This window comes from Charadrius vociferus, unplaced genomic scaffold (genome assembly GCF_000708025.1).
Source record: "Charadrius vociferus isolate BGI_N301 unplaced genomic scaffold, ASM70802v2 scaffold270, whole genome shotgun sequence".
In the NCBI taxonomy this organism is placed as follows: Eukaryota; Metazoa; Chordata; class Aves; order Charadriiformes; family Charadriidae; genus Charadrius; species Charadrius vociferus.
Genome location: NW_009646411.1, coordinates 247,164 through 273,024, shown reverse-complemented (window position 1 = coordinate 273,024; position 25,861 = coordinate 247,164). Strand labels below are relative to the sequence as shown.

The window sequence follows — 25,861 nt, the reverse complement described above, 5'->3', positions numbered from 1 at the left end:
ACAATTGACTCACTCACTCAAACAGATCCCTGAATCTGCATTCCTTTTGACTTTTCAAAGTTATGTAGCTTTGATGTGTACGAGGATTTACTTTATTTTTAGATGGACTCTTATATTTAAGTAAGTTTACCTTTCAGAGCAGAAAAAGACCCACACCAACAGCAAAGCCAACAGTGTTACTCTCCGTTGTTATTGCATCTTTTGCATATGAACATACTACACTAAAAAATTCATTAGAAGAACAAGCAAGAGTACCCTACCTTTGTAAATGCCAACAAACATACTTACCCCGACAGCAAATTCTAAGATATCTGCTCCTGCCTCTACTGCTTTTGCAATTTCTTCCTTTGCCATTTTGGTGATGAAGTTCTTGGCATTATTGGATGTTTGTGTCTGCAGAGCTGCCCATATGGCTTTAGCAACAAGTGTATTCTGGCTGTTTGGATCTTCACTAGGATTGTTAATCATGCTAATTCGAACATTATTGCTGGATTTCTGTGTTTAACAAAACATGCATTAGGAAAGTTTTAGATTTCAGGTGTGTTTTAAATGAGAAGAGTAAGTCTATTGTAATAAACACTACAGCGAAAGCTTTGTTTTTCTCAACCAGAAAACCAGATTCCAAATTAGGTAAATAACAGCACAAGGCTAAAAGCATGAATAAACTAATTTAACATCAAGTATTAGTTTACGTATAGGCACCACTGTGACGGGAATCTTCTAGATAATACTATGCTACATAAGAGATACAGGACTGTAGCCACCACTCAGAGTTCTGGCAAAACAGTGATTTAGGAGTAAGCTATTTATTTTTATGATTCAGTTATCTTCCCAGAACAAGTGAGACAGAGCAGTGAGCAACGCTTATGTTCATCTCCAAACCAAAACACAGACATCTTCAATTTAGAACCACAGGCTTAACAGAACATCTTTTCTTTATTGTATTAGCACAGTGCCAAGAGGGGATTCTGTCCTAGTACAAGAAGGTCAGCAATGTTTCAGCCCCTACAAAGAAGATGAGGCTGGAAATTACAGACCCTGCAGGGAGAACCAATCTCCCCAGGTCATACAACAGGAACACAACTGCGTTTTTCAAGCCTCTACCTACTGCTGTATTAGCACTGCTACCCCATTCAAATGAAAATATTACCTACCTGATGTTTAATTGCATCATATAACAGTTGCCTCCCTGAAGGTTTATCAAAATCACCGACAATCCAAAAAGTAACTGGTCTAACAAAGGAATCATCTGCAATTAAAAAAAAAAAAGGAGAAATCTAAGGGTGAAGGGAAGGAAAGCTTCAGTTTTTCCTCATTTGGAGGAAAAAATATGATACACATGCAAAGACTTCAAAAAAGTAAAATTACATAGGAAAGTTATGGATGAAGCTAAGCTAAAGTCTGGCAAGACAAGAATAATAGTATTGGTATTATATTAGGTTTCATTTACCTCATTCAGAAAACCCACATGGGACAGCGTGCACCACTGGTCCTAAGCTGGATTTTTTTTGTTTGTTTGCTACCTTTTTAATTAAGAAATTTTAAAGGAACCTATAAATCACTTACAGATTCCAACTAGATTACAGACATACCACTTCTTCATACTGAAGCTGTTAGTTCACAAAATCAGTTTTGTATAGAGAAACAACTGCTGCAGCAAACATGCATTTGAACAGCTTGCTTCACTTCCTGCTGGTTCTAAAGCCAATGTTACAAAGGAACCAGAAAATTCCCAGAACAACAACATACAAAATGCTAAAGCATGAGTTACCATAGATCTCCTTGGAAGACATTCCTGGTCAAAAAGCAGAAAGGAAAGGGGAAAGGAGAGAGACATTAATAATTTGACAGTAATCTCAATGTGTATCAAGAAGCTGCAGCACTGTACTGGACGTAACTGAATCGCTAAAGTTCAAGTCCAACAAGCAACAAGTTTGCACTATTTTTTTTTAGAATAAACTTTGACTTTTTCTTCCCCTCAAATAGATTGATACTTTTGTTTCATGCTACAGCACTAATTATACTACACATTATCAGTTTCATACCAGCCCGTTTGCAAAAACTGCCATGCCATTATGACTGTTTCTGTTCTCTTCCCTCTTTAAAAACTAGCACGACAGTGCTATTTCAGTACTATTGCTGAGCCAGCAATACATATAACTTTCCTATTATTTTAGAAAATAAACGTGCTAGAGAATTACTGTAATAGGACACCAGTTACTAAATATCTTAAATGACAGAAGAGACAGTGCCACAAAACTGTCAAGCCATGGGACTGCAAATTAATGCAGACTTTCAAATGAGCATGTGGAGGTGTAGGTTTAGTTAATAGTCTACAAAGGCAAAACAAGAACCTTGTTGGGATCTAAATGACTGCACATGAACCAAGGGCAAACACAAGACAGAAGGAGCAATGGGAACATTTAAGGCAGTGCACGCAGGTGGCAGTGGCTGGAGAAACTTGTGGGAGTCTAGTAAAGGTGACAGACAGCAATAAGATTAATTGGTTCAAATGACAGCAGCTTATTTATGATACCTAACTGAAACGGATATAGAAAAAGGCCTGATCAAGCTCTGTAGTATGTCTGTGCACGCATTTCTTACATTGAGAAGTACAGCTGAGTTTTAACACTAACAGGAGACTTTCTGTATAACTGTAATAAAACAATACTAACATCGAATAAGCAATAAAACCCGCACAGACTGTGTTAGGTGTTGTCTTATATAATGGGCAATAACAATTTTCTTCTGAATCCATTTAACTTTTTAGTCATTTTGAATTATGAGAGAGAGCGCCCTTTTGTATTTTTCTAGTCAGTGCAGGATCAGAGCTTACACTGCTGCATTTCTGGTGGCCATCTGCCATATAGCAAGACCACATTGGGTGGGACTTCATTATTCATTGAAGGTTGGGCTGGGCTTAAAGAGGGGAACATTCTTATTCCATGTAGATTTCATGTCTTATTAAAAAAAAAATAATCCTTCTTTTTAACAGTTAGATTGCACCATTAGGCCATACCCACAGGCCTGAACAAGGCTCAGTGCTTGTGTTCAGTACTGCATATACACTTGGAAACCCACATAAGATTAGATTTGGGTTTATAATCCACTGCAGATGTTACCTTTCTTTGTTAAGTAGGTCATGCTGTTTGCGACAGCAGCTGTCTTATCTTTGGAATCCAACGTGGTAAATCGAGCAAAGTCATCCACGAAAAAGTTATCTGAGAAAGAGAAAACGCATTAGATGCCAAAGCAATTATTCCATGTAAAATGAAAGAAAAATCACTGCAATTACCAGAACATTAAGAATACATCCCATTTAGTTCCTCCTGATGCTGCTTTTTATGTCTCATTTCCACTGTTAATATATAAGCTGAGGGATATATTTTTATTGTCTCATACGTTACATTTTGTCTCATAAGCTACATTAACAACTACATTGCATACATTATATGTTCAAGTCTCACTTAGCTGAAGTTAATTTATGTAAATAATACATATTTAAAAATCCACTATGTTACTATTTTTCAAGCAACTCAAAAAAGATAGTTGTACAAGTGTTTTTGCAATACTGTCATTACACTGCAGAGTCACTGCAGTCCCTGGATGTTAGTACATCTAGCCAGGAAAAGTTCTGCTAAACCTTAAGTAATTCCAGAGTTGACTGTCAATCTCTGCTCAAAAGAAGGCTAGAAATTAGAAATAAGAAACAAGCTGTTGCTTTATACATTATATGACTGTTCTTGGTTTTTGCTAGCATTGCTAATTTCTCAACTTGATGAGTCATATTCCCCTAAAGGTTTGTATAAAATCAAAACACATTCCTGTTTTGAAAAATCTGTAGACATTAACGTTGGTATGGTACGTAACATGTCCCCCAGCACCAGGGCTAGAACACCACTTGGGGAGCTGTTAATACTTTTCCACTAGAGCTTTCCATTGGGACAGCAAAAGTCTGACTCAGAAACTTCAGGTTTAACACAATTAGAAGTGTCCCTTACTCATTCCTGTCAGATCTAAGTAATCTCTGTCAGACGTTAAGATTCTTGAGTTAATTCTTGGAACAACGTTAGGCTGGTTCATGATATACTCAACCACATCTTGGTCATTAGATAATTCACCCTGAAGGAAAGAAGAAAGGAGCAATATTTGTTATTTCACATGTATACTTGCCTTAGATAACTTAAAAAAACCAAACAACCAAAACCCAAAAAAACACCACCAACAAAAAAAACCAGAAACCAAAACAAATGAAGAAACGATGCAAGTTAATTTGTCATGTGTGTTACATATTCAGGGACTTCTGAGTCAGTTTTTCCAGATCTTGTTTATCTCTAAATTCACAGCTGAACTCAGCACCTACCAGGTACACGGCTCGCTGGAAGATGCTTGTGGTTTCCAGGATTTTGTGCATTGTCACGGTTTCTAGGTCATCAGGATCCAGCTGATCTTTTTGAAAAGGCATTCCATTGAACAGCACAACAGGGAGAGGACCTACACCCGTTTGCTCATAGTAACCTCTCGCTGCCTAAATGCAAGGAAAGAAGTAGTTTTACATCAGCCCATTACCATGAGAGTTCTTAATGTTTCCATGCAATATTCACACAAGTCTATTCTAAACACACTAAGATGTCCTTCCAGCTTTTATATGATACAGAGAATATTGATTTTACACATTGCACAAGACACTTTCTATATCTTACATGCACAAAATGTCCTTGTCTTTCAGAGTTTCTTCATAATTTTCACATTTTACCTCATTTCAGAGTTACTTCATAATACAGAAGTGCTAAATATTCCATTAAGTTCATAAGGTAAATAAATTAATTCTAAAGAGCACTTTCTGGTAATAGCAAAAAATGCACAAAAGGAAATCTGACTTTGCACATGGAAGCAAATGCAATGCAAGCAGTGATAGTTGTAGTATAAGACAGGGTAGAGAGTTTTTTTATTATTTTTTTAAGAACATGTTTCTTAAACTTGTGAAAAAACATTTACTTGTGGGGGAGGGGGTTATTACGTCAAGACAAATTTCCCCATTTCATGTAACCACTGCAGAATGCACCATATTATTGATACTCTGTTACGGACACAAGGTAATCAGATTCTACTGTTTAGAGGTTCTTGTTGAGGGCTTTCAAGACCTTTTAAGGACACAGTTATCACAAAGCTCCGATCACATGAGTGCCCAGCACTGTTTTAACTTGTGTCCTTTATATGGAGATAATCTCTTTCTAAAGGCTTCCTTCCTTATCCAAAGGCTTTGCAATGTTTTAAGATGTGGTTGTGCGGAATGGTGTCAGGTACACCAGTTGCAGCAAGGCCTTCAGAATGGTCTCTCAGGCCTTCTGGAGGACAGCACTTCGCATGTGTTAGGAGTTTTTGGGGGGGGGCAGGGGTGCTTTTGTTTTGTTGGGGTTTGATTTGGCATCTGGTTTGTAAACTGAACAGGCCTCTCCTGTCATACAAAAACATGTGTCTTACTTTTATGGGTTTTGATTTCTACAAAATGGTTTTCCCTCCACTTTCCTCATGTGTGAGTATGAGCCTGTTTATGTAACCCTGACTGCATTCTTTGCATGTACAGCTGTAGACAGTATCATCTATGTTACAGAGCTATTGTAGACAGTATTTTCATTCTTTCTTTTAGAATATTTAACAAAAAATATAAACATCTCCCTATAGAACCTTAGATAAAATCTGCTTTATCTCACATATAAGTGATCCAATAGTGCTTTGCGTTCCCAATTTTCTCACTACAGAAAAGCATCAACCCTAAAAAAAACTTTAAGAAATTATTTGAGGAAGATTGTTTAGTGCCTTGCTATAGGAAAGGCATTTTGAATTCATCATTGTTACTTTATCTCACACAGTATTCAAATACCAATAAAGAAAACCCACACCAATCCCTCACAGACATTTAGCCCCTTGGGTTTTCTTATGAACCATTCCATCACCTTGATTTTTTTTCAAGCAACTTTAAACTCTGCTGAAGTCTGCATACCAGAATGAAAGCATGACTTATGAGTCACAAGAAAGTTATCTTGGTTCTGTTACTATACATACAGATTTTTTTAATATCGATTACTGTATATTATATAAAGCTTTGTACTGAACATAAATACTTACTAAAGTATTCCTAGAAGTCACCCAATGTGATAACAAAATAGCTACCTGGTTAGTAAGAGAACTGGATCAAGAAATTGTATGTAACTATTTTCAAAATGGTGTTGAAACAAAAAAGTGAAAAAAGCTCTATTTCATTAATTCGTACCTTTCTGTTTTGATCATAGGCAGAATCAATTCCCAGAATGCTGTTGACTTCCACATAAGGATACTGTTTCTCAAGAACACTAACCACGTGCTCCACTTTCAGCTGATCTCCGGTTTTTACTTTGTTATATATCTGAAAGGGGGATACAAATACAAGTTTACAGCTGCAACTGTAAAGCTTCTGTCCTTACCAAAGGTAAGTTGACCTGTTACCTGTATTCCAGTAATTACAATAAGGCATTAACAGCCAGATTGCAAAACACATTTTCATAGTTATTAGCTGCAATAACAGCTCCTAAGCACTTGTAGCTGTTATAATTACCTTGCTTTACCTCATAGTCATTCCAGTGAGATTGGAAAGAGGTAAATATCATGTATTTCTTTAAATAATAACTTGCATCTTTAATTACAAAAGGTATTTAAGGGTGAAAAGTAGTGCTTAGGGGAAAAGAGGCTCAAGTAAAGCATATCCAAAGAGCTACCCTTCCCTTCAGGACTCAAAACATGCTTATAAACAATACAGCAGATGTCACATGTAAAGTAGGTAACTGTTTCCCTCTTGAAGGAACAAGATTTTACTTTGACTTACAAATATATACCAAAAAAAAAGAGAATAAAAGTAATTGTCTTCAAATTACAAGCAGTTTAAAGTTACAGTATGCCCCAGCTTGTTGATTTGTACAACAATGTCAAACCACAAGTGAACATGCATTTACTAGCACCTACGTTATCTATCCTTTGATGAGGCAAAAGTATGCAGCAAGAACTGTTCAAAACAAATTATAATACTCAAGGGATACAGCCATTTAGAATTCATTGGCAGAATGAACAAAGGGGCAGTATCAGAAAAATGCACAGAGGTGTTAAGTGTCACATTTAAGTCTAGTCTCACTTGTTAAAGTTAGGTCAGATGCACTTTATAAAGAAACATGTATTGTGTGATACTAGTGTTGATACTGAGTCAAAGAAAACTTTCTTCCATTATCTACATATTAGTACATTAACATAATCTTACATACACAGAAAATGTTAAAACATTAATTTCCCTTTTAAATGAATACTTACAGACATGACAGTCTGGAAAGCATAATTATTGTCCATTTCTTGTGCCACATAATTGTATGCCCTGAGGAGGGCAACACCAGCATCCTGAAGTCCATCAACATCCTCTGAGTCATTAACCACAAAGACTAGTCCTATCCTGCAATCAAACAAATCCCCAGATCAAGACTCTATTATACTAATAAATAATCAGCTCTTCATACAACTGTCAGCTATGATCATCATCTTAGACAAAAGCTTATTCTGGAATAGACTGATAAGATTTTAGCAGAGCAGCCAGGAATCAAACTTAGGACATATAATCTCTAATCTTGCTTTTTATCTCTCTTTCATCCAGAGTACTTGCTTTTAAATTTCTTTTGGACTGTTAAAGAAACTGAGTTCTGTTTTGCTAGTAACAAAAGTGATATTAAAAAAATTTCAAATAAGAAAGTATTTAGCAAATGCCCTTCCCAACGACCAATACAAGATATGTAACATTTCTACAGTGTCCTAGCAATGAGAATTTTACAATTGCAAAAGTCACAAAAATAAAACTGATGTAAAAAAATTCCCATTAAAACATAGCAATTACCTCAGTGGGATATGGTTACTGAAGAACATCTCTGCCACATTCAGTAATTCCGCTGTGCTCTCGTGAATAGGATCTACTATCAGTACCTGCATACAAATTGCAATTGAAAAGTTTCTGTTCCCTTAAGAAGTGAAGATACAGGTATTTCATTAGAGATAGCTTCATTCACGTCTCAGTGCAGAATTATCATCAGACCCATTTTATAAACAGCCAGGGAGATGAGGCCCACTGAATAACAGTTTCTTCTGAAGTCTTTAAGTCTATTATCTAAAGTACCCAGCCTAAACCACTCCTTTAACCAGAAGAGACCAGACTCCTTACGTACGTTATATCTTTACCTCACTATACCCTAGCATCTAGGCATCTGCCTCTGCATGTACACAAATCCACCCATTAAGATGTGCATGGGAGACAGGCACTTGTCAGAATTAAGAGACACAGCATTGCTCCGCTCAAGGCCCTGGAGAACCAATGCTGCTAAGAAGAATTGGGCTGCTCTAAGCAGGCCCAAACCCAGTCAGAACTGAGCCATTCAGAATGAATTTAGGGCCCTCTGTTCATGCCAAGTGTTGTCTTTCCATTTAATAATTTCATTGTTAGAAGTACTAAACTCTGGAGAAAAAGATAACATATTAATGCTCCCACAGCTGGAGGTGATTCAAGTCCCTATTTGCCACTAATCAAGAGGATTCATTTTTTCTATAGGGCCACTCTGCCACATGACAAGAGTTACAGTACAGAATTCACAAACTTCTTATTAGATCTAACTTTAACAGTTTACCTAAAGACTAAAAGGACACACAGGATTAAGCCGAGGGCTGTTGATCTTCTTTTGAAGTCTTGGTGCAAGAGTGCTTTCTAAGTGAAACAGATGAAGTTGGTCTTAACCCTCTTAAGATGCTAATTAACAAATTTGAGGGATTTCATTAACCAACTTCAGGTATTATCACAAAGTTGAAATGCACCGAATTCTTACTGGTCAGATAGTATCTTTTCCATTGATGAAGCAATTTTGGCATCTAATAGATGCCAGAGAATCACGCTTAGTAATCTCTGAATCTCAGCCAAAACTTACTAGTATGGGTAGAACAAAACCTTTTAGAGAAGCATCCTATCTCAAGTTATTTAAGTGACAGGGAATCCAGCATATGTGTAAGTAAGTTGCAAAAGCTAATGTCCCTGCTGCTGAAAAAACAAAACGCACATTTCATTTCTAGTCAGATTATTACTTACAAAATTATGGAAGTTTTTTCTAATTTGTCTGATCACGCCTGGAAACGTGGGACGCAGCAGTTCTTGCACACTGGAAGGCCAGGAATTATACCGACTGTCAACTTCAAGATTGTTGATCCACTAAAGAAAAAATACAGGCATTTAAATCACTGACAGTCCTCCTGATCAAATCCAAGACTGTAAAATATTTTAAAATCAGACACTATATTGAGAACTGTATGAATAAAAAGTTAAGCTTTTTAAAAAGAGCTAATTATATTTATAACCTTACTTTCCTTTTTTATTTTGCTGTAGTTTCACAGCTGATTGTGAGATAAGAATTAAAGTTCTCCTAAAGCCATACGCACTGAAATAGCAGGGCTTCTGATGTCCACAGCGTAGTCAGAATCTGATGGCTGGATGTTCAACTTCAGAACATTGTGCAAAGACAGACCCTCAATTCCTAAGCTATGCAGGCCTTCCATAACGCGGGCTTCATTGCGTAGCACATCGATCAAGCTGGAAGGAAAAGAAAAAAAGTTCTTGAATTTTAAAGACACAGCAAATACTTTGCTCTTACCCTAAGGGTTAAGAGATGAAAGGTATAAACAAATCTGCCGTGTCTGTGCATTACTTCTTACTTATCACCTATTTCTAACTGTCCTAAGAAACTTGAGATAACTTACACCTATTCAATTATATTGTATTTCTAGGAAAAACAACATTAAATCAAGATAACTAAAGCATGATATACATATGTAATTTCAATTCCACATTATTGAAACAAATCTTGACTAAAATATAGGGTGGTTTTCAGATTAAAACTTTACAGTGCTTTACCCTTTGAGAATCAGTCTACTATCTTCAAAATAAAACCTGTATGTTGACAGTCTTGGAAACCATAATCTTACTAGTCACAGCACAGATCAAAAGAACAGTACAAAGATGACTTCCTATTCCAATGTTCAAGGGCATTCCAGTTTTCACATCAGGTTTTTTTTGTTAGAAATGCACTTGCATAAGAGAAGGAACCATGATTTCCTTTTCCCAGTACTTAACAACTAAACCAAGTCTAGATACAGACTTTGTGAAGAAGGTTCAAAACTGTCTAAATAATTTGATCATCCATGCACAAGCAGGATGCAAACTCCTAAACAGAATACAATTATTCTGAAAAATAAAACATTCCTACCTAAATATGTCCTGAGTGTCTAAATCAATAAGTAGTCCGTTGATGAACAGGGCAGAATCTCCTGGTTGCAGTCCTAATGTTCCTTTGAAATACTGAAAGGAAGTAGAAGGCCATTAGAAGAATGCTCTGCACAGAAAAAAATTACTAGAGAGTTTAATGTGTCAAATTGTAGATTTTATCTCCCTTATTGCCTTACAAATTGCATTATTTGTCAACTACAGTCCTTGCTACATGTGCTCAAATTAAATAATTAGAAATGCTTGAGAGAATTTACTATTTTTTTTAGCTAACAGCCCACAAAGTAGATGGACGAATAGTATCCAGTTACCTGTCTCAGCTCTTTAACACAGTTTTGGGCAGAACAAACTTAAACTGCTGGATATTGCTTGGTGCTCACTAGTGGAACTAACTACTGTGTTTAAGCTACCAATTAAGTCCTGACCTAGTGGATATGACATTAATGAAAAATAGATGAGCTGCTATTGTACTCTGATCTCCCCAAAACCAGGCAGCACACAAATGGAAAAAGTCTTAACAATATTTTGGAACTTCTTCCAAGTACCTCTAAGCAGCATCCCATTTGAATGGATACTTGCCCCTGAATTGAGGGGCCATCACAGAGAACAATTTTGAATCAGAAGAGGTGAATAAAACAGTCCCTCCTGAAGCAGACTTCCCAACTCTACGATGAAAAATTTTGTTTAAAAACTGAAAAATGACACTGCTTTCTTCCAGTACCTCTTGTCTTGCAGTACCAGTTACAAAATTCTATTAAGAGGCATGATGAACACTGAAGGAGAAATGTAGTATTTGGCCATTTAAAAACACTAACAACATGAACAACGTGAGCAAAACAAAGCAAAGTACCATGTGAAGTACCAGGAACAGGAAAGCAGCATCTGATCAGGAGAAATTTATATATTTTATTAAATAAAAAGGCTCCCAGAAATAAGCTGAGTACATGCAGTGTTAAATTGTATCTTTTTGTGGATAATTACATAATGAACTATAACTTACTAATAGCAGTGAACTTCACTATCAAATAATATCCACACAAATGGAGTCATGGCTTTAAAGGGCAGGGTTAGATCTAGCCAGATCTGGATCTAGTAGCCTAGACATACTTTGAATAAAAATGAATCCACAAAATTATGGGTTTACCTGTGGACCAGTCTGATCTAACACATAACAGAAAAGCCACCAGGTAGCTTTAGCTTGCACTTACATTCTATACTTTGTCCCTTCCAGAACCACACCGGACGACAGTGTCAAATGGCATCCCTTCTTTTCTGATTTTATCACTATTGAACAGCAAGGGATTTCTCTTTCAGAACAAGAATCTCAGGGGACTTGTAAGTAGATGTCAGGTAACTTTACTACTAGACTAGCCAAATATCATTGATTAGATTTTAAACAGAGACATATGTGTACTTGACATACTTTGTATCTTTCCTGTTAATACCAAGTGAGACTGAAATGTGTGAACAGATTAGTGTAGATCACATAACAAAAGGTGTTGTTTGGCTTTGTTTTTATAACCAACCATCTTACACTTCAATTTTGCACTCTATCCAGACTGCGCCACCAGGTATATTTTAATTGTACAAAACTCCGTACAAAAGACTGTACAAAATTCCCAAGTGGCTATTGGCTTTTTTCATTGCTTTGCTAATGCCAAGTAGACAACAGAGTTGTTGAAACATTTTTTCTGCAAATACCAGAGGCTAGTCAATTACCTCCAGAGGTCCCTCACAACCTGGGTTTTTTATAATTCTGTTTCAAAGCACATGTAGACTTACTGGGATAGTTGTTATATTTTATTCCTTCACTAGTTTCACCTCAAAACACTTAACATTGGAACTGTTTCCTCCACACAATATGGATCATTCTATGCCATGGCAGAAGGTTTTGAGTTTATTCTGTGACATCCTTGTAAACACTGATGAATTTAGGTATCAAAGCACCGTCTCAAATTCGCCAATAAGAACTAAATTTCTTCTGTATCCTTAAAACTGTAAATTCAAAACTTCAAGTCAGTAACTTGAAGTCAGCCTCTTTTTAACTATTACCCAGGACGAGTAGCGCTATGACATTCAGACTTTACACATCTGCTATACCAGTCAAGTTAGAACTAGGTCAGAGACTGAAAGAAGGCCGCCCAGCAGGCACAGTCCTACAAGAAACATATTAACCACCTCTATACAACTTCAGCTAGGCAAGCCATCACTACAAACGTGTAACTCAGAAACTAAGTAAAGACTGATGTGACAGACATCAAAATTTCTACTGCTTCATTTTTGACACAGTCCTGTCCTGTAGATCAGATTAAGACAGTCCACGGGTTAAGAACACCTACCCTGTATGTTTTCTGTAAATAAACATTTTCCACCAGGGTTAGCAACATAGTACTTTCATTGTATTTAAAATTAATTTTATAAAGATAAACACACACAATTAACAGATTCTGAGTTCAGACACTGAACAGAAGGTCCATTTCATATACATTAAGAAGTGCTTGCCAAATAACTATCAGAACACTAGACTTCTGTGAACAACACTGTAGTGGCAGCTCGGTGAACAAAACCCCGTATCATCGTTCACTCGAAGAATTTCTCACTACTATTTTCATATTTGAGCAAACAAGCTAAATTAGAATCACAGAACGGTTTGGGTTGGAAAGGACCTTAAAGATCATCTAGTTCCAAGCCCCCCACCATGGGCAGGCACACTTTCCACTAGACCAGGTTACTCAAAGCTCCATCCAACCTATACGGAAATGATGTTCCATATATAATAATTATATATATATTACATATAACCCACGTTTGAAAATCCACCGCTTCTTTACTTCCCAGATGCATACTAAGACAAAGCTGTGTGTGAAAATACCGTGTAATTATTTTGAGCAAAATTGAAACTTTTCAATAGAATAATTCTTTTCAAAGCTTGAATTTATTTTCAAACAGAAGTGCAAAAGCACTCTGTTACATTCTAGAAGCATTACCTTTTGGTTCTCTTCAATTTCTGCTCTGAGTTCCGAAGAAACAACTGTTTTTGTTATGGCTCTACAGAAATAAAAACATCATATTGTGAATCATCTTTCTGTTTATCTAATGGATAAATTAGATAACTGCTTATCCTACTTTTTGTACCTTATATAAAAATATATTTAGTCTCCTAGTATGAATTGCCACAATGAGAAGCACCTGCACTTTGTGGTACCATTAAACAATAGGATGCACTATTTTTTCTTATACTATATAATTCAACAGAACATAAAATGTTAACCACATGCCAACCCTCAGTGTCTAATTTCACATTAACCATAATAAAAGTGGGCAGCTGCCAGAAAGATAGAGGCTGGCAGCAGAAAATAGGGGGATTTCACCCCTCATTGTGAGTTCTTATTCCTTTCCTTACAGTGGATCTAGTGATTTCCTCATCACAAAATGGATGAGTATAGCTCACAGTCCTGACTAAAAATGCAACGAGAGTGCAATGCCTGCCTTAAGAAGCTAGAAATAGCACAATCTTAGTATCAGTTAGTGGGAAATAAGACCAGAATTCAGTTTCTTTTTACTTTTAGTATATCTCCACCTACTCAAAAAGGAGGAGCTCCTATAATATCATCTTCACAACCCAGGTCATGGAATTTATCAAAAGAAATACATTTCTAGACTGGTTGGGCAGATCAGATTATGACTGGATTTCTTGAAATTAATTTGAATATGCTCAAGACAGTCACTGATCTGTCTCTGGCATGAGATTGACCGGGCCATTTGCCAAAGCAGAACCCAGAAGAATAAAGCTTAAAGCCACCAAGCAGAAAACCTATCCAGTAAATTCTTGAGGACTCGACGCAAAAATTTCAGAAGGATTTCACAAAATAGCATGGGTAATTGTCAAATTTTCCACCAGTCCACATGAGCTGCCATCCAAGAGAAACACTAAGATCCTCTTTGTAACCACAAGCTGAAGAACTTCTCTGCATAAACATTTCCCAGTGTTTGCTTCCAGCTACATGGAAGCTCGGACATTAACCCAACCAATGGTGCCTGTCTCATGTTCTGCTCAGAAAAAGATAGTAAGAAAAATTCCTAGAACTCGTAATTAAAGTTACCTGGCCTTCGTAGGAAAATTCTGACTGAGATCTTTCATGACCATCAAAGCATCCACAGGGGGAGCAGTCAAAATGCGAGCAGCAGTTTGAAAACTTAAATCTAGAAGTGAAAAAACATAAGTGAAGAACTCTAAACTGAGAACAAGCCAATGCAGTCATCTTAACTTTAGCTTTCAACTTTTTTTGCTTACTTGTTACCTACGAAAATTTATTTTCTGTCTGCGCCTTGAGATACTTTTGGTTTTAATCTTCTTCCTTGTATTCAACTTCTATTTTTTGTCTTGAAGTAAGTAATCCTTTCAAAATGAACCAATGTGTCCTGTCTACAGGTTGCTTCAACGAGTCTAGACCATCACTTCTCTTTTTTTAGCTGAGGTGGGAGGATATACCCTTCAGAAGGGGTCAGGGTACTTGTTTCACGAGCTAGCAATATAAACAGCCAGCTGTTGGATATAGGTAGATTCTCTGCAGCTACAACATACGTTCAGCATTTCAAAGTACTCTCTTTTAGAGGATGAAAAGCCTTTCCACGGGCCTCTACAGATGATTTCCAGGGAAACAGGTCAGAGTTGCATGCAAATGCTTTTGACATAGTTTTTCTTTGGTCTAGAGAAATATCTGCTTTCCACACCAGGAATGTGACCATGGAAAGAAACTTGACATTTCTTTTACTTTTCTGTATTTAGCAGATGATACCAGTAGTTGGTTTAAGAGCAAGTGGCTTACTATACTTCACAATATAGAAAGCAAACCTCACTTCTGAAGTCCCGTGAAACAATCTTTCTAAAAGCTATTTCAACAGGACACTGCAAAGGAGCTTTAGAAAATTCAGTAGTTTCCAGTGCAGGAATTTACAGTCAAACTTTCAACTGTACACAGCCACTTGCAATCTCATTTGTGTAGAACACAAGAAGATACATTTACATTAAATTTTTGCAGTACAATACTGAAAGTCTTCGTACAGATTACCTTGTAACTGCCATACTTTCAAAGGTGCCATTTCGTTGGTACTTTCCACGAGGTGTTTTCTAAGCTCTTTCAGCTCTTCTGTCAAGTCAGGATACAACTGCCTAAAAAGGTATGAGGGTAAACAACAACTGTGGTTTTCTATAAGCAAGCCTGCTGCTAATTCAAAGAAAATAACATATGAAAAAGTATGCTGCTAACACATATGGATAACTCAGACATGTAAAAAAATAATAACAAAGCAAAAGATGAGCATCTCAGCATAGAGTGTTTTGATATGACAAAGACCAATGACTTATAACTGAGTTTTACCTTAGTTTTCCAAATAGAAATCCCTGCACTTCATCAATAGGGTCGTTTTCATCTATTACTGTAGCATTCACATCTGTGCCTATAAACACACAGAGAACACCACCATTACCAAGCTATTCAGAAACAGTTCTCGCCCTCATTTTGACAAGTTTAACAAAACTACACTGCAGTAACCAAAAAGAAGAAAGAAAGGACAAGTTTCAGGTTTACTTTTAAATCTGTATCCAAGAGATATTGCCTTTACAAATGAACACAGTAACAGCTGAAATAAAGCAAAGTTGAATTATTGAGAAGGAAAAGCTTAAGATAAGTTTAAATCTCAGAGACCTATAGGTATTGCAGAGAAATTCACTAGGACCCAGGAGCTTTCAGGACATGCCAGCTTTGTCGAGTAAGTGCTACACTTCAATTGTGAACATAACCCTGATTTTAGCCCCAAAACACATGATAAAAAATAGTATCTGAGTAAAGGCCAGTCCTGGGATTAGCCATCAAAAAGTAATCTGTGCAAAAGACTCACACAATCTCCTAACTAGCTGGACACAAGCCAGCTCCAATCTAGATGGTTTATGCTTATGTCTAATTAAAGGTCCTGACCTTGTAGATGAGTGTTTGCTTCTGGACAAGCCAAAGCAGTACAGACATGAATAAAATACTGCACAGTCAGAACACTCACAGATTCAGACAGGAGCTGGAGGAGAACCATATACCTCTAATGCACATCTTACTATATATGAACTATTTGCAGCTTGTAGCATTGCCAGTACGGTTTGTCCATTTTATAAAACATTTTAGATTACTGCATCAATATTGGTATAAAACTTCACAAGTTTACAAATAACAAATCTTCCCCAGAATTAATTTTTTTTCCACCTGAAGAGACAAACACCTACAATGTCCTATTCTACAAACAGTATCAGGGCTTTTTCGTGACTTTTTGATGACAAATTAATGGAAATTCTCACACAGTAGTAAAAAAGTTGGATCACCTCTTCTAGTATGTTAGTTTCTCTTAAAATTAAATACTTTTACAAATAAAGACCAAAGGTTTTACATGTCTATATTCTAGATGGTGGCAAAATATTCTAAGTCAGACTTTCGATCTCTATCTAAAAACTAGTAAAACTGCAAAATCCTGAAGAACCCAATTCAAAGTCTGAGTCTGTTCTCCACAACTGTTATCTCAAACTAACTAAATTTTTTTTTTCTTTTACTTAAGTCCAAGAAAAAAAAACAGGAAATTCTGGAGTTTATGTGTGCGTGCATGTAAATAAAAAGTATACACACACACAATTACCCTAACAAAAATAATTTTGGCAGGTGTGTGAGAGTTTGCAAAACAGATCAGTGCTCCAAAGAATGCAGCAAAAGCAAAAAAAAAAAAAAAAAACAACCAAACCAAAAAAAACCCAGGCAGAATTCTAAGAAGCACATTCTGCTCCGAGGATGGGTAAGCTGAGGCAAATAAAGGTAGAGGAATTGCTTTACATCTGCAGAGAATCTGATTATTTGGTAAAAAATTAGTTGCATTAGTAGTGCCATTACTAAGATTTAGTCCAGTGTCATGACTCCATTGTGCCCAGCATTGCACCAATACAGAAGACAAGTGCCATGACAAAGATATGTTTCATAAAGAACATAATCCCAAAAGAGAGAGGAAGAGAAGTGATTTAAGAGCTGAAGAAAGAAGAATATCTGCAATTCAGAACAGTTATTCACATTAAAAAAAAAAGTTTTCTTTGCAAAATTAAAATATTCACATTAAAATAGTTAAAATAATAATTCACCTTTCACCTGCGTATCATCCTTGGCCTTATATTCTGTACTTTTAATAGCCAGTTCCACACCATAGCCAGAGAGGTAGACTTTTTCTTTACTGGGATTCTGTAAGGAAAAGCAACAGTACAATATTGCCAGTCTTTGTTTTGATGTACAAATTAAAAGCTGCCATTTCCCAAAGCTAAGAAATCCCAAGCTAGTACACATTTTAGACATAACTGGTAATGCATAAGTGAGAAACAAATATACTAAGTGATTCTGCAGTAATGTACTCTAATAATTATATTCCCTATTGTATTTCAACAAAACTCTTTGAAGTTCAGAGGGCAAAGCAACCTCTATGAACCAAAAAAAAAAAAAAAGCAAGCAAAAAGGAACACAAAACAATGTTTTCAGGATTCAGCGTGTAAGCCAAGTAGGGCAGGGGATACTCATGTCATCAAATCAGATACAGGAGGGAAAGGAACTGTGAAGTCAACTCAAATTTCTCAGAGCTTTTGAAAGATAAGTTAAATACTAGTACAGCGCTTATGGGCAATTTAGGGGAGGGAGATGGAAACTAGGATAAATGGCACTGGGACTGGTAAATGGTTCTGTAATAAAATTGCTGCAGAAACAATGCCTTTCATTTGAAAATGGTACTGTAAGGTTAATATCAAGTAACTAATTGGCCTGACAGGGAAAGATCTGACTATCTATTTCCTATTTCTATTTTCTATTTCTGACTATCTAATATAGGTAGAGCAACTTTTTTTTTTAGATTAAACTCTGTAATTCATCTGGAGTTTAACTCTACATTTGAAAAAAATCAAATGATCCTCTTATTTAAATAGTCGTGAGATTTTAAATATTCTGTATGCCTCAGCTACATGCAATAAAAAAATAAACTTTGAGTATTCCACACAAATATCAAGCAGCAACACATTATGCAAATGGCAATTTAAAGGGAACAAACTTGGGCCATTTTTCTTTTTTTAATAGCCAGGCCAGTTACTCTTTCCATGTCAAATACCTCTGTTACAATGCAGAAATATACTTACAGCAATATAGTGTCTGAGCACGTAAGTGATTTCTCCTGCCTCAGCCTTTAAGACAAGCCTCTTATGGTATCTGTAGAACTCCTCTGAGCCAATCTCAGCATAAAGTATGACAACAGGACTTTCGGGGTTTGACACTGGGTACTTGTGGTCCCCTTTGAACAAAAATGGCTTTGGCCTAAGAGTAAACATTGAAGATTGTCACACTGTGGTTCACAGCATTTCCTCACTCAATGCAAGATGCAAAATTTCTTTTTCTCATGTTTAATCACTGTTCCTGTCTTCACTAAATACATGTGACAAGCTATTCCCACATATTATCAAGGTTGGCAGCACTCAATGCATGTTGATAAAGCTTTGTTAAAAATGGACATATGAAAATGAAACAAATAGCTATGTGCTATTTTGAACCTACTATGATCCTTATTTTAAAAATTAAACACTTCCCTTAAATTTTCAATTAACTTTTTCCCCCCAATGGTGTTTCATAAATTCTGTATAAAAAAAATAGAAGGCTAACAGAGCAAATGTTCAAGGAACTCAAATTCAAGGGAACCCTGCCCTTGGCTTAGTATACAAACAAGAAAGTGAATGAAAAGACTACTTTCAACTTCTGTTTTTAAATTTTGTCTAAAATACAATGAAATATTTTAAATATTCCCAGTGAGTCAGAAGAATAGCATGGGAGCTATAGATGCCATATGCCTGCACATCAACAAAACACACCTTTAAAAAAACAACAAACGACAAAAAACAAAACTACGAAGATTACTATGAAGACAAACTGAAACTTAAGGTGTTTTTTTTTCTTAAGAGGTAATATATTTTATAGTTTCTTTTTGTTATGAAAAGTCACAATCAAGTTCTGTTGTTGTAAAGAAATCTGAATTTGAAATACATTGTCTGTTAATAGTTTTCTTTGATAACACTGAGAAAGTGATATTGGGAAAAATTCTATGCATCCTTCAAGCCATTCATGAAATGATCTATCATTTTAACATGCAGCCCAGCTCTTTCTGTTCTCCCTACATACATATTGCTTTAAATATTGCTGAGAATTCCTACTGTTCTTCAACAAATCGTTTCCAACTTTCCCCATGCACTTTCAAAGCATTCCTCCTCCTAGCAGAATATCAAAGAGCAAGGGATAGGAAAACAATCATTCTAATCTGGATTAATAAGAAATAAGAGACTGCCACTTCTGTGCAATCAATGGACAGTATAAATCAACACTGAAGAATGTAGAAACTACCGATTTATTACAATCTCTTTACAGCAGTAAGTGTAACTAGGTTAAATTTTAAGAGCTTATCCAATGATAGGAAATTAAGCAAATACCTCTCTGAAGCTGCCTGTAAAAGGTTTCCAAGAGAGTCAAATTCACATGTCTTCTCCCCGTGCACAGCAAAAAACAGGGTACAGCCCTTTGGTGGAGGTTCATCTGCTGCTATCTGTATTAAAATATTTGTAAGAAAGTAGGTTGAATGTTTGCCCTTAGAACAAGTGAAAATGCTAACAGCGTAGCTCTTTAGCAGTCAGTCTTCCTCAATTTCCTGAATTCTAAAGCAGTAGTTCTTCCCTGTTTGTTATATAACTCAAATGCATAGTAAAAATTGCAAAATGGAGAGTTAAGTCTTAACAACTTATAAATATTTTTCCAGTCTATTACTATTAACTGTAATACTAGTTACAGGTACAAAAAGTGAGGCTTGCAATTGTAGGGTTTTTGGTTGAGGATTTTTTGCATTACGCATTAGAAACCTCTGTATTTCATAAACATCAAATGATAAAATGATTCCAGATAAAAAAGGAAGATGTCTGCTAGTATTACTTAAATAAAGCACATTATAATGTGAGACAATTTGCAATGAACTATATGATACCCTGAGCGTGAAAAAGAACAGAGTACAACGAACTGCCATTCATAGGTTCTAATCATTAGAGCTATATGGTCGTGGGTTACTATGTTCAAGTAAGTACAACTGAGTAATGGGAACAGCAGCAGCATCAACAATACAACAGTACCGCAGAGCCATAGGGATTTTCCTCATAAAAATCTTCAGGCATTTATTAGTGCAACGGGTATAAAAGACATGCAGACATGTTGAAATCCCAATTCTTTAGTCTAGTCAGATGGACTCAAATTTGGCACTCAGTAAAATTAGCACATACATATGCTCTTCAGCTCGCATGTATGGAGCACTTAATGAGTTCAGGATTTTTTATACTCTCAAATGTCTCCTTACACAGCTCATTCCTTCCTGGGCCTTAGGTAATGCTCTACAGATGGTTTGAGTATTTTCTGTACTGACCTGTTGAAAAGCTTGAACTGTTGCAGAATAAGAGCGTAAAGACAAGGAAAATTTCAACAGATTCTGCTGCAGAGGTGACAGACTCTGGCAGGCTACTTTCAGCATTTCATGGTAATAATCACTACCTGCAAAGTTAAAGTACAAGCAGTTATCTTTCTATACCATATTCTCATTGAAGAAGGGCTTTTCATCTTAATTGTGATTGATACTAACAGAAGCCCATGACATTAATTGTAAATATGCACATGACCCTTCCTCCTCAATCTTCATTACAGCCAGTTCTACAGATGGACAAGAGTGAACTTCAGTAGAGATCCATGAGAGTACACTTATATACATTCCTGCGGATGCAGACACAGGCTTGGGGAGGAGGGAAACAGTTAAAAACTCCCATTTCATTTCAGTTGAGAAATAGAAACACAGAGAAAAGCATTTATAGTATTTTATACTTCATGTTGAAACAGAAACTGGCAAGTAAATCATTTTTCAGACCTGTCTACTTCAGCATTTGTCAAATGGATACCCAAAAGCTTTGAGCACTTTGCAGTAAAAACACTACTGAAATCAGCCCTCATTTGACTTGTACAGTCTAACACAACAGAAGGCAAAATGTTTTAGGCAATTTTTCAGCCACATCAACTATCAGTCATCATCAAGAAAAAGATTATGAAAACTTACCATCGTGTTCAGATGTCTTAATATTTTGACTGGCTTCAACAAAATTCCAGAATTTTTCTTGACCTTCTTCTGATAAAAATTCACTGAGTAGGAAGAGAAGAGTTAGCTAGATCTATGAATTTTCTCTCAAGTTACAATTCTTATACTTTGGAAAGCTTTACAGAAAGTTAGCTCCTACCATATGTTTACCTACATCAGAAAACCGTATGTTTCTAGAAGAAGCAGACCAAGAAAGCTAACAATCAACCAAACGCAAACAAATAATAGTTGCAGGCCAGGACAAACACATAGTACATGAAAGCAGCTTGTAAAGCACCTATTAATCTCTCAAAGACCACTAACAGACAGGAGGGTACATGCTGGGACCTCTCCTCCCTAATGCATTTCTTTGTTACGTATCTTTTATAAAAAAACACATATTTTTGTTTACTTGGCTGTAACAAACTGTAGTTTGTTTGAACTACTAGCTTGGGGGGCGGGGGGTTGTTTGTTTTTAAATGAGCAAAAAGAGAAGTCACAGCTTCAAATGATGACAATGTAATTCACCACATAGTAAGAATATGATTACATAGGTATACAGTGTTAGATAATAAAATAATTATTTAAACATTGCTAACAACAAATACTTTATCATGTCTAAGCTTGTAACATGCTTCACACGCTAAACGATGCTACAACACAAGATTCAGAGCCTACTAGCTGCCACAATAGCTTGTGTGTTCCTTTCAACTCGTTCTGACCTAAGGTGATACGTACTTCTTGAACAATTGGGTAATGAATTGCAGTACTGGACTAAGTAAATTGAACAGCAGGAAAGATTTTACACTGCAGTGCTGTATCATTATGCAGTTCACCCCAAATGAACCATCCTACTTACCCAAAGTCTTAGAATATAATGGTTAGGTTATATATCAAGCCTTTGGCACATTATTTTGATTATTTGCTTATTATTTCGTGGTCTCTTAGGGTGAGCTTTTCCCCAGAAAATGTCTCTTAGTGTCAGGGTATTTAAATCCTGGCATTAACACCTGAGCTTTGCATTTTACTGCTTAAGGATTTTTCAGTCTTTGAACTTCAGCTTCTATAGAGAAAGTTACAGGAAAGTAATTTCACCTAGGACACACCTGTCCTTTCACCCAAAGCCATACCCATTTGAATGAAACCCATCAATGTTCAACTATTTTCACGTGAACCAATCTTCAGTAACACAGGCAGACTTCCATGTAGGACAATACCCTTAAGTGATACAAAATTAAACACACACACAAAAATCTCAAAGTCCTATTTTACATAGATATCTCCAAATTAGAATACCACAAAATGAAATGATGGGGACTTCTAAAGTACTAAGTAGACCAGCAGTGAAAAGACAGCATTTTACTTTCCTTTTAAATATTGTCTTTGAAAAAAACCCCAAAAAACATCTTTAATACCATAGACAAAATCTCCCAGGCTGACTTGCACAACTCTTAAAGCAGTTGACTTTAGATAATCAATGCACAACTCACATGAGCAAAGTTAAACTCAAGCTTAACTGGGCTAAACACAGGCAAGCAACAGGAATGTATCAAAACCTACAGTCATCATTGAAGTAAAACATCTTTTACTGTGGAATCTTACAAGACCATGCTAAACACGTCTACCTAGTGCTTTGAGTAAAACTTCATAAGGCAAAAAATCCTTACTATGGAATTATTCATTGTTATTAATCTTTGTTCCAATACAGAATGAAAAAATTTACCATGCAAAAAACTACTAACTCCTTTAAAATATTCATCCAATCTCCCCAAGCACAGCAACTCCAACTAAGTATTATTACTGCCAGTGAATTAGTAATGACCAGAATCCAAAGCACCACAAAACAAATGAAAAAGAGAACACATTACTTTATCCTCTAAGCATATTCTGATTTGTCAACAAAAAATCACAATGACTTACCTTGTTTCAAGTAATAAAGGAGTTGAAGACCACTTTGTAGTTAGGGATGTTGTCACAGCCTTAGAATCTCCTTTTACAAGTGAAGAGCTGAACCAGATTCCAAGAACTGCAATAAGTATTCCCATTTTATAGAAGCCTAAAAAAGATGAAGAAAAAAATGTTTGTTTTGCATTGTCTCTGTTTATAAATACAGGAGCTCACATATCCAAAGACAGTAAGGTGTATTTTAAGATTCGTTGGCCCATTTAATGCAATACATCAGTGAGATAATCATAGTCTCACCTGGGCTTACAAAATCGAAATACTATGGAAACATGAGAAGAGACAAGGATTTTAAGATCTGACTCCTGAGCTGCAATTAAACCTAAATCAGTTCCAGCTCCCTCTATGTTTATGCTTTCAAATAAATTTGCTTCTGTTCTGGGACACCCACTACTTGCTTTAAGAAGAGGTATTACAAACAAAGCATATTTCAAATTAGGTGGAAAACCTACCCACCGTTTGTTTTACAAGAAGTAAAGTCACATTTTGTACTTGCAAAGATACATCAGTTGGTGTACTAACCAATGTCAGAAGAGCCAGGCAAGGTCAAGGTTCCCTAGTCAGCCCTTCACGTTCTGCTGGGTACAGTGGACTTCTTCTCTGGGGAATGAAGAAACAAGCATTTCCTGGATGCACTAAGTACCACCAAATTTAGAAGCTGAAAAATGAATGAAATAATGAAGACAGACTCAAATGATACAATTTACTGTGAGAAATGAGCTGGGGGAAAAAAAAAAAAGCACCATTTCTTTATTGTCCTTCATGTGTACTTTCACGCCTATATATTTTCTGAGCTGTTCACCATAACACAGTTGAATGGAATTTTCTTGCCCTTTCCTTGCCTCTTAAGCTTATGGAAAACTTGAATTCTCCTGTTAGCTTTCTACTAACAGTCTCCAGAAATTCAAGCTTCCTCCCCCCCCGAGACACTCACCCATTGTTCTCACTGTATCTCAACGGCCTTTTTTTCAGAATAAAACCAGATATGCCCTGCTGTAATATCCAAAGAGCAACTTGTTCAGTAGCACACAACTTTTGTTTTACGTTGCACCTGGGAAGCAGACAGATGGCATCGCATGACACAGAATGGTTACAGCTACCACTTGCTGTGTGCAGAGGAGGAAGCTCAGTCAATATTTGTGGAGTAAAACCTTAGCTTCTGCCAAGTGCAACAAAAAACCCAAGGTTTGCAGTTCCTCCTAGAATCAGGCCCTTCTTATTTACTGCAAATTATACATGGTAGTTTGGAATGTGTAAATGAATATACTGTACTGCATTCTTATGGTTAAAACTCCCATGCTACTCTCTCATGGCTGTTTTCCCATTCTGTGAACAACTGTAATAAAAGCCTTTTTCTCTATGAAGCGGGGGGGGACGGGACACATCTGTCACCTGACACCAGTTCAGCCAACTGAAAACCTACAGATTAGAAATATCTGTACTCCCTGAATAATAACAGCCATAAAACAAAGGAAAGACAGGTATCTCAAAGAAAAATGAAAATCCACCATGGAGAACAGAAGAGGCAAGAGGCACAGGAATGAACATAAATGACATGAGGAGGTCCAGCTGTGTTCTGTGTGAGGTAACAAGGTGAAAACCAGTCTGAATTGCGACATTGTAAAGTGGATTTTTTCAAGCCTCATTTGTTTTGTAAATATTTTTCCTCAAGTTACTCAGATTAAAATATAGTTGACTTTGGGAAACTCACACATCATCCCACAGCCGCGGGTCTGACAGTCTGTGAGAGAGAGCACTGACCTCTGCTAGGCACTGTGAACTCTGCCTGGGAGCGAGCAGGCGATACGCTCTGCTCTGGGGAAGGAAAGCCGAAAGACCTCCTGCTCTGGCAGGGATGCCATACCCCAGCGTCCAGGCCAGGCGAGGACGCTGAAGCAAAGTCTCTGAACCGAGTGTTGCCAGTGGTAAAGGTCACGGGTAATGTCTTTCAGAGCACAGATATCATGTTGCAGTGCTATAGATACTAGAACTAACCCAGGGTGTGTTTAACTGATTTATCCTCAATCACACACTTGGACAGCTTTGACTAGAAATAGTTTGTTCTAGCTACCGGTCCACATCCAGCGTGCGTCCATACAAACCTGACCTGCCGCGCTATGCTCCTGACAGAAGGCACACCGCCTGAATAGCGGGAACGCTGACAACGCTGATGATTCAAAGAAAATTAAAAATATCGGATTCTCTGTTCCTCAATGGCGAAGGGCGTTTAACAGCAGCAGCACCCCCCGCCCCGGGTGTGGTCTCTGCAGCTCCGCGGCCGCCCCCGTCTCGCTGGGCCGCTGACTGACCCACACCAACGGGCCGCAGAGGCCGACGCCGTTAGAGGGGCCGCTCCGCCGGGCT

At 36.9% G+C, this 25,861-nt stretch overlaps 1 protein-coding gene across 1 annotated transcript in view; it reads right to left on the bottom strand.

The window, feature by feature from the left end:
* Positions 1 to 23,580, bottom strand: part of UGGT1 (UDP-glucose glycoprotein glucosyltransferase 1) — a 42,587-nt gene extending 19,007 nt beyond the window's left edge. The window contains exons 1-22 of the mRNA XM_009880425.1: positions 23,456 to 23,580; positions 21,518 to 21,600; positions 20,840 to 20,964; positions 19,866 to 19,978; positions 18,531 to 18,705; positions 17,499 to 17,595; positions 15,712 to 15,790; positions 15,403 to 15,503; positions 14,434 to 14,533; positions 13,318 to 13,378; positions 10,314 to 10,405; positions 9,490 to 9,640; positions 9,143 to 9,262; positions 7,910 to 7,995; positions 7,339 to 7,474; positions 6,275 to 6,406; positions 4,364 to 4,528; positions 4,002 to 4,122; positions 3,123 to 3,221; positions 1,772 to 1,795; positions 1,155 to 1,249; positions 289 to 495 (exon numbers count right to left, since the gene is read on the bottom strand). Of these exons, the coding sequence (XP_009878727.1) occupies positions 289 to 495; positions 1,155 to 1,249; positions 1,772 to 1,795; positions 3,123 to 3,221; positions 4,002 to 4,122; positions 4,364 to 4,528; positions 6,275 to 6,406; positions 7,339 to 7,474; positions 7,910 to 7,995; positions 9,143 to 9,262; positions 9,490 to 9,640; positions 10,314 to 10,405; positions 13,318 to 13,378; positions 14,434 to 14,533; positions 15,403 to 15,503; positions 15,712 to 15,790; positions 17,499 to 17,595; positions 18,531 to 18,705; positions 19,866 to 19,978; positions 20,840 to 20,964; positions 21,518 to 21,600; positions 23,456 to 23,580 (2,487 nt within the window). The remainder of the gene's footprint in view (positions 1 to 288; positions 496 to 1,154; positions 1,250 to 1,771; positions 1,796 to 3,122; positions 3,222 to 4,001; positions 4,123 to 4,363; positions 4,529 to 6,274; positions 6,407 to 7,338; positions 7,475 to 7,909; positions 7,996 to 9,142; positions 9,263 to 9,489; positions 9,641 to 10,313; positions 10,406 to 13,317; positions 13,379 to 14,433; positions 14,534 to 15,402; positions 15,504 to 15,711; positions 15,791 to 17,498; positions 17,596 to 18,530; positions 18,706 to 19,865; positions 19,979 to 20,839; positions 20,965 to 21,517; positions 21,601 to 23,455) is intronic.
* Between the last annotated feature and the right edge of the window lie 2,281 nt (positions 23,581 to 25,861).